The 8,632-nt window shown below is 40.3% G+C and overlaps 2 protein-coding genes across 6 annotated transcripts in view; one reads left to right on the forward strand and one right to left on the reverse strand.

The window, feature by feature from the left end:
• arhgap9 (Rho GTPase activating protein 9) overlaps nucleotides 1–5,282 on the reverse strand; it is a 30,590-nt gene extending 25,308 nt beyond the window's left edge. For 3 of the 4 annotated variants that reach the window (XM_035524706.2, XM_081717957.1, XM_035524705.2), the window contains exon 1: nucleotides 5,040–5,275. The gene's annotated coding sequence lies outside the window, so the exon portion shown is untranslated. Of the gene's footprint in view, nucleotides 1–5,039 lie in introns of all 4 variants that reach the window. The other variant, XR_014124588.1, reaches the window with a different exon arrangement.
• Nucleotides 5,283–5,517: 235 nt separating this feature from the next.
• mars1 (methionyl-tRNA synthetase 1) overlaps nucleotides 5,518–8,632 on the forward strand; it is an 11,001-nt gene continuing 7,886 nt past the window's right edge. The window contains exons 1-8 of one of the 2 annotated variants that reach the window (XM_081718292.1): nucleotides 5,518–5,827; nucleotides 6,285–6,375; nucleotides 6,466–6,544; nucleotides 6,960–7,091; nucleotides 7,579–7,654; nucleotides 7,754–7,938; nucleotides 8,036–8,145; nucleotides 8,494–8,610. In XM_081718292.1, the coding sequence (XP_081574418.1) occupies nucleotides 5,725–5,827; nucleotides 6,285–6,375; nucleotides 6,466–6,544; nucleotides 6,960–7,091; nucleotides 7,579–7,654; nucleotides 7,754–7,938; nucleotides 8,036–8,145; nucleotides 8,494–8,610 (893 nt within the window). In that variant the 5' untranslated portion in view covers nucleotides 5,518–5,724. The remainder of the gene's footprint in view (nucleotides 5,828–6,284; nucleotides 6,376–6,465; nucleotides 6,545–6,959; nucleotides 7,092–7,578; nucleotides 7,655–7,753; nucleotides 7,939–8,035; nucleotides 8,146–8,493; nucleotides 8,611–8,632) is intronic. The other variant, XM_081718293.1, reaches the window with a different exon arrangement.

Below are 8,632 nucleotides of genomic sequence, written 5' to 3' on the forward strand. Positions count from 1 at the left end.
TTGATTGATATAGAATTTTAAAACACCAATACTATATTTAAAAGCATTTACTGATATGCTAGCAACAGTTAATTTAAATAATTGAATTTTTATGTCAATTTAAAAAAATCAATGTGAATTACATAAATAATCGCTATATCCAATATACACATGTAAACCAGTACAAGTCGCATTGTTGGACAGATGATATGTCTTTTAAGACGCTAACAGGAAAAATAAAATACTAGAACCAGCCACTTATCTAATGGGCATCTGAGATACTAGCTAAATGTCATACAGTATTTAGCAAAGGTGTGCATAAACATCACACAAAGGGGTTTTTCTTGCTGTCTTAAAGTGTCAAATGCAACGATATGGCAGTCTATTGCTACTCTTGTGCAGAGAGAGATTTAACGTGAATTTATGAAGAAAAGGAGGAAGATATATTGTTACAGAGGTTACTCTCATTCTCATAAGTCTGCAATATTTTGCAGCATTAATATCAGGCACACTGTCAGAAATTTATTCTAGGTTACCTTGCTCTTATTAGATAACATTAATTAGAAACATGGCAGCCAGAACAGCTCACTGTACAGAAAACAAACCCACATGCCTCATGAGTGTGTGTGTGTGTGTGTGTGTGTGTGTGTGTGTGTGTATACATCAATTTGTGTGTACAAGCATGTGTATGTGTAGGTGTATGTAGGCTTTTTCATTGAATCAAAGATTAATTTCATGAGAGACAATTTAATAATTTGACAATGTCTTGTTACTTCTAATTCTTTATCAGTTAAGTAGGCTAGGCAACTCATTCTGTTTAAAGGAAGTGAAGCGGTGAAGAGAAGGCAAATGGAGAAAACAGGAAACCGCATTGTTGAGATCACTGAAGTTCAATAGACACAACACACAGCTTCAATGATTCTTTCCCATTAGGACGGCAAATTCAACCTGTAGAGTCCATTTGACTGGGTTCAGTTCAAGAACGCTTCATCTGGATTAGTGTTTAAAAAAAAATTAAAAATCTATCTTTTCTCCTCCACATACTATTAAGAAGAAGCTTCAAGCTACACAATTGCACGGCTAGATACACCCTGTCTTATATGCAAATCAATGCACACAGGCACCAGCAGGCTATTTGCAGCCTGCACACACACACACACACACACACACACACACACACACACACACACACACACACACACACACACACACACACACGCGCACGTGCACGCACGCACACATCAAATGAATTTGTGAGGCTTATATGATGGCCCAGACACATGTCCCTGTAGAATGGCTAGAACACCAGCCTGTGCCAACATTGAAGGGCACAAAGATCAGAGGAGAAAGAGAGGACGTCAGTAACGGCACAAGTAGTTTAGAAGACGAGCACAATGTGAGGAATGGCACGAGCCTTATGTGAAATTCTTAACTCTACTGGCTAATCCGTAGAGATTAATTTTGCAAAAAACAGACCTAATCCCCCAACATTTAGGCTGTGTGTGTATGTACATGCATCTTCTTACCTCCATATCACTGTCCTAATCCCTGCATACTGACCCTGGACTAGCCCATTAAATGCAAAACTCCATTTTAGATTTAGAGAGGAGAGTTTAGACCCCAAATACTGCAGACACACACATAAAATAAATAAAAACATACACACATAAAATAAAATTAAATAAAATGTATTTAAAAATGTATTTTAAATTTCTGCTTATTTTTGTATTGGAGAAAAAAGAAACACACATGCGTTCCCCTCTCGCTCTCTCTCTCGCTCTCTCTCTCGTTCTCGCTCTCTCTCTCGCTCTCTCTCGCTCTCTCTCTCTCTCGCTCTCTCTCTCGTTCTCTCTCTCTCTCTCTCTCTCTCTCTCGTTCTCTCTCTCTCTCTCTCTCTCTCTCTCTTTCTCTCTCTCTCTCGCTCTCTCTCTCGTTCTCTCTCTCTCTTTCTCTCTCTCTCTCGCTCTCTCTCTCGTTCTCTCTCTCTCTCTCTCTCTCGTTCTCTCTCTCTCTCGCTCTCTCTCTCTCTCTCGTTCTCTCTCTCGCTCTCTCTCTCTCTCTCGTTCTCTCTCTCGCTCTCTCTCTCTCTCTCTCTCTCTCTCTCTCTCTCTCTCTCTTGCTCTCGCTAGCTCTCTCTCTCACGCACGCACGCACACAGAAAATGTATATAAAATTATTTACATTTTTAAGAGCCTACTATTTCAAAAACTTATTTTCTAAATTGCTAGAATTTATATTTAATAATGTTTACATTTTATATAACTTTCAAAACTAAATTATATCAGAAGGCCTATGTGAGTAAACACTTTATCCGAAGCACCTGTAGGGCAGGACAAGGTTATTCCTCTAAAAATTAGAAATGTTTTATCCTATCATATGTAAGTCTCGAGTGCTGAATGAAGCACAAGCACTGTGGATTATGTGGCCAGATAACCACCGCTGTGTGGTTTAACGGATCATCTTGCAACCCTACCATGCAGACGAAAACAAAACACACACACGCACACGCACACTCCCCAAGCAGCCCTGCTCACAACCTACAGAATCATCACAAAGCACTGTGCTAGCCAGTGTCTGCAAAAGAAGCAAATCAATGCCCTCACTAAGATAATGCTAATGATGCCAATGAAATGCTGAACGCTCCTCCTAAAATAGCATGCCATAAAATAGTTAACTCTTCCCCTGTTGAACTGTAGGAAGAGGTTTGAGTATGTGTCTGCCTGTGTATGTTTGGCTCTGGGATTACTCATTAAACTGATCTGAAATCAGTTCAGATCAGAGGTACAAAAAATTTTGCATATAATTTTACAGACAGTAAGCAGCTCCAGGGAGTGTACAAATGCAACAATGTTTGCATCACACAAAGCAATATCATTCTCTCTCCAGCTGACAACCAATCAGCAATGCACAAACCAGACTGAAGGAATTCTATTGGTCCATTTCAGCTCTCGTCATGGTAACTGAAAAGGCAAGAGACAAGAACAGAACTACAGGAGCGGGCACAGTGACAAACATTCAATCACGTATTGACAGGACATATTGACAGGACGTTTGGAAGCTACCCATATCTTAACCATAGATTGTGAAGAAGTTGAAAGTGGACTGCAAAGTGAAAATGTCACTCGGCAAAGCGCAATATGCAATTGTCCTATAGAGCACAATGTGCTGTATCTCTCAAAAAGGTCTTTACTTGACTCTAGAGTTTTGAAGCGTTGCTGTCTTATTGAGCCCTGCAGGATTCTTTATGACAGCTGATCTGTATAATAATATGCAAATCATGTGATTACCCTGTGCTTTGCCTGCTCTTGTCTGAGAGGCCACATAAATGACTACCAGCAAAAACACAATACTCTTTGACACAACACACTTTGAGCCACGCAGGTTGATTGTGCACTGTATGTGTGTAGTGTTGTGTGCATGTGGTTGGTTTTTTTTGGTTGTTTTTTTATGTGTGTGTGTGTGTGTGTGTGTGTGTGTGTGTGTGTGAGAGTGATGGTGAGGGCATTTAGCAGTGTGGTCTTTCCATTACAATTCTTTCGCTGCAGAGATGAGGCTGGGTGCAGGCATGGCACGTTATCAGTATCCACATTTCCCTGTTGTCATCGTGTCATTGATCAAGAGGGAAGGGAAATGTGGAAGAGGAGGAAGAGCAAAGGATGGGGGGATGGGGGTACAACTATCTACCATAGGTAAAGAGATAGATCAAAAAGGAAAACGGGAGAGTCAACAAGCTAAGAAGCAGCAGAACCTCTTTGTTTGCATTCATTTCATAAATATGTTAAAATGAAAGGAAGTGGAGATATGCACTTTGTGAAAATGGTAGTGAATTTGACACAGAGAGGACTACAAATAAGATGAAAAGCATGCGTAAACGCACACACATACACAACAAATATTAGTGTGTGGTTTTGTGATTGCCTTTAAATTTTTAAGTATAGTTAAGGTTGGCACAAAGAAGAACAGACCAATGATGCATTAACAGATTAGATTCCTCCATTTTAACCGCTATTTTCAACAGCAGTGGTTGTAGGATATTCGGTCCAGTCAAATTGAAACTAAACAACCCAAAGAAAGACTAAACATCTTGATTAAAGGTAATTTTGCCGTCTTGTGATTCTAAAACAATGGTAACCACATCCTTTTTCCACATCATGACGCAAACTAATCTTCCCGCAGCTCAGAGAGTTGTGAGGCTGACGGGACCACGTTTAAGAACGCACTTCATTTTCAAACTGTGCAGAGATTATGCTAAATTACGCTTTTGGTGGATTCCACTGCTAATACATAACATTATTTTGATCCCAATAGTTTTACTAGTTTATTCCTTCTGAACTATAATTTAATCCCTGGTCTCAACTGTAGATAAGCATGTCATGTCGTTGACGGGCATCCATGCTTGGGCTGGCCCAGTTTTGCTCGCTGCCTTGAGTTCCATCAACTCACAAAATCGGCATCCGGACAGACAAGTGTCCCTCAGAGCTGCGACCTGCTCAATATCACAATTGTGCACTGCTTTTTATAAGGGACAGGCTACAAATCAATTACTAGCGCGGCAGCCACAATCAGTCTATGTACATGATTGTGCCGTTATACAATAGTCGTCTCATTTACATCAGAAATAGACCTTTTTATGTCAGGATTAAGTTCAAGGCAGTTTACAAACAATATCAATCACCAGCGGAAAAAAAAACAAAAAAACAGAAAAATAATTTGTTTAAAGTAACGCTACATCTGGAGACAGGCACAGAAAAGAAAGTAAAGAAACTAAGACTACTTTCTTGGTCTAACTGCAGTGTTCTTTTGAATTTCATAAGTAACAGAAATACCTTCGTCTTATATTCGCTTTATTTTCTCTGCAAAGTTTATTTTAGCCTTTTTAGTTTATATATTAAACACCCACAAGATTTGTATAAGATTTGTTTTATACTTTTTCCTTTCCATTTCATATTGTCATATAATAGTACATTCCCAAATACTATACTAGGCATATATAGCTAGGTTTTACATTATAGGCTGCTATTTCATATATTTTAAAACAAAAAAAGTTGACTTTATCTCACCTATTGCTGCGTGTACATCCGCGATTTGTTATCCAAATGTTATATAATCAGCCGAGTCTTTGTTGTTGTTGACGATGGTGTTTGTTTGTTGTTTTGTTTTTCTTTGTCGCTCCAAACTCTCCACTCTGGCAGGGTCTGCACTACTGCCACGCTGCCCGGAGCGATAACCTGTTTTTCGTCACGTGATAAGAGATTCACTGGGTACCTTGTTGTACCTTATAGAGGAAATTCGATTTCTCAAACCAAAACCTGGCCCCATAATGAATGATTGATTGATTTTGGTTATTTTAACTCCGGAAATATACTTGTAGCCAAACCCATTTGAATGTTTAATCATTTAGACCATTATTTAAGCATTTAATTACTCTTGTGTGATTGGTGCAGCTACAAAACAAGCCACCAATGATCTTAGCGCAGAGACAGCAAGGCGTTTTCAACGACTTTCGTTATATATGGGTATTGTAGTCATAGTGACACGCTGTTTCAACAGATTTCAGCAGATTTTCTCAATACAGAAAAACTACAAGTTGCTCTATCAGGGATTGGTGCCCAGTTGCATCAGCATATGAAAGTAAAAAAGCCGGCTGAGTTGAATGTCATATATTTGCGATAGGAATACTCAGGTCTGTCAAATCAGTAACCATTTGCCGTTGGCTACCAGGCTAGGATAATAAGAAGGGACCAAATGAAACTCTTTGTCAGTGAAGGGAATCCGCACTGTGTGAAAGTGTTGGTGGTGTTGGAACTTACAGGAGTGAAATGTGACGTGCAACTTGTTAACCACGAGGGTAAGTAAACTGGCTAGCGTTAGCTAGGTTAGCTATCCTAGCTAGCTACGTACTGGCTGTAACGTTAGCTAGCCACTTCGCTTTAACATGCTATGTCGACATTACACTTTCCTTTTAATAGAGGTTGTAGTTAAAGTTTTCATGAGTGTAGGGAAGCTTACGTTTTCATTTGAGTAGAAATTAATTAACTAATGTTAGCTAGCTAGCTGTCCAGCTAGCTAGCAAGCAAGAAGCTCTCAATAATAAACTCATCTCGGACACTCCGCTAACGTTAACCAATGTTAAATATATACCAGAAAATGTAAACTTCCCCACAGGTTTTATCTAAGCATATCCAAGTATGATCTTTGACATTTACAATAAAAACAGGAGTAAGTATGAATTAACTGTGTAACCAGACACCTAAAGCAGCTTTATTGTCTGGTTACCATTTTACCATTATTTCACTCTTTCTTAGATAAAGTGGTACCCTTCCTAAATCGACCTGTCTTGCCTGTTCTGTTGCTACCAAGTGGCCAACACCTGTTCAGTCCAAATGCCATCTGCCAGTAAGTTTTTAACATAACTCTAAAGATAGATCTCTTACTCCAGGAAGCGAAGGTGGTTGGTTGTCTTGTCTAAATGTCTGTTATCCACAGGTACCTGTTTGAGGTTGGTGGGAAAGAGGCCAGCAATTCTAGCAGTCAGTTCCTGGAATGGGAAGCAACAGAATTGCAGGTTTGGATATGCTACTAAAGAGTGATATGAATAGTCGTGCTATTCATTGCTGACATTTACATGGCTGTATGTGTGCCTTCCTGCCTGTTACAATATCATGAAAGTGTAGCAGAGTAAACAAAGCTGAGATGTAGGGTATTTCTAAATACAGAAGAAATAACTAAGAAGTCATTCCTGCTCATTACAAATTAGTTTTTAATTTGTAGCTTGTTGAACATTTAAATGTCTTGATTAGGATGTTTTTAAATTGAGTGTAAATTGTTTACCTGTATGGAAATAACAAACACTTGGTTGGAGACCCAAATGAACTCTTGGATTATCGAATCACTAGTGACCAGGAAAAAATACTGAGGAAATAATATCCATAATCCTGCCTAAAAATAAGGCTTGAAGTACATTTTGTGTTTTTGTGTAGCCTGTGTTGATACAGGCTCTCCACATGGTGGCGCTCCAAGGAAAGACTCATGACGCTGGCCTGGTGCTGAAAGGATCCTTGAGCTGGCTGGAACAGTGCCTGAGTAAAAGGCGCACACAGTTTCTGACTGCGGTAAGACTAGAAGATAAAACATAAAAGGCTTAATATTTCATCTTTTGTGCTTAGAATGCATTCCAGTGTTTTTTTCTGTTAGCAAATGCTGCAGTATAAACATGTCCTTCGGTTTTAATTAAAACGCTTAGTAAGTACATGTATTTCTAAGTTTGTGTTGGTCTAACAGAGGGTGTTTGAAACTAGGCTTGACCCAAGCGGCCTGGTATGGATTTTGAAACTTTCAGTCATTGCTGCCATCTTGTACACAGATATCTGCACACGGATACACAACACATGCGAATTCTACTACCACTGCGGGGTCTTGTATCTGACCAGTCCCTGTGATACAGGCTGTCACCATATGTCATAATGCTTCTCTAGCTTTACTTTGTTTCACTATGCACTGCAGGAAAGTAAGCTTCAGCTTTACCCCTGCTTTGATCCTCTACTGTGAGGCTGAAGAGGGATGAAGGGCTGCTGACTTGTGTTGCTTTCTCTGTTCCAGGAGACTGTAACAGTGGCAGATATTGTGCTGTGGGCAGCATTCTACCCCATTCTGGCTGATCCAGGTTTTTCAGCTGGTAAAAAATGCAGTTACTTTTTCATATTTGCATGTTTTTAGGTTTTATGCCCAAGTGTCTTTCTGTCTTTGTCTCTCTCTCTGTGTCCCTCTCCTTTAGACTTAGGCGAGTTGCAGTTGGTGCGGGATTGGTTTGAGCGTGTAGGTCTCATCCCAGCATGTGTGAGAGCTAGTCAGAAGGTTCTGCAGGGCAAAGGGCTTGAATCTCTGAAAAATTTCCTGAAAAAGCAGCCAACGCCACACACCCAGCGAAAGGACAGCCAGCCGAGCACCAATGCCATCGAGGTGCTTATCTTATTCGGCTTGATGGAGAAGAGAGAAATGTGGGTGGAAACGCACAGAACCCAGAGATAAGGTCTGTTCATAATGTGGTGTTCTTCAGACAGAAGACCTGGACCCTGCGATGACCGAGGAAGAGATTGAGGCCACTGCACAGGCCTGGTGTAAAGGACTCCCAGACTGTCCAGATGCTCCACAGAGGCAACACCCTATGTAAGATTCTAATCCCTCCCCAACATGGCAGCACCAACCTTTGTAAGAATATAATCCCTCTCCAACACAGATGCTACCCCATGTGTAAAATCACAGTCCCCTTCTTGCTCATGAACAGTGTATAATACACAGATGACTTTGGCTGGGAGTGGCGGACATCGTGCTATTCATTTCAGAGTTTAGTCGATGCTGTTAGTGAATTTTGTTAATACATTTCTGTTTCCATGCAAAATTAGAACTGTCAGTTATTTATTTCTTATTTTTTGTACATACCATATTATCTGCAAATGTTTGAGTATGGGGTGGAATGGATGTGTTTACCATGGGGTTTGTGTGGCGTCTCCACAGTCTGCCCCAAGAAGGAAAGCGCAATGTGCTGGTCACCAGTGCACTGCCCTACGTCAACAATGTGCCCCACCTAGGCAACATCATTGGCTGCGTGCTCAGCGCTGATGTATTTGCCAGGTAACGCCAGGCCTGATGGATG

Source organism: Electrophorus electricus, chromosome 7 (genome assembly GCF_041902795.1).
Source record: "Electrophorus electricus isolate QZ-2024a chromosome 7, ASM4190279v1, whole genome shotgun sequence".
NCBI lineage: Eukaryota > Metazoa > Chordata > Actinopteri > Gymnotiformes > Gymnotidae > Electrophorus > Electrophorus electricus.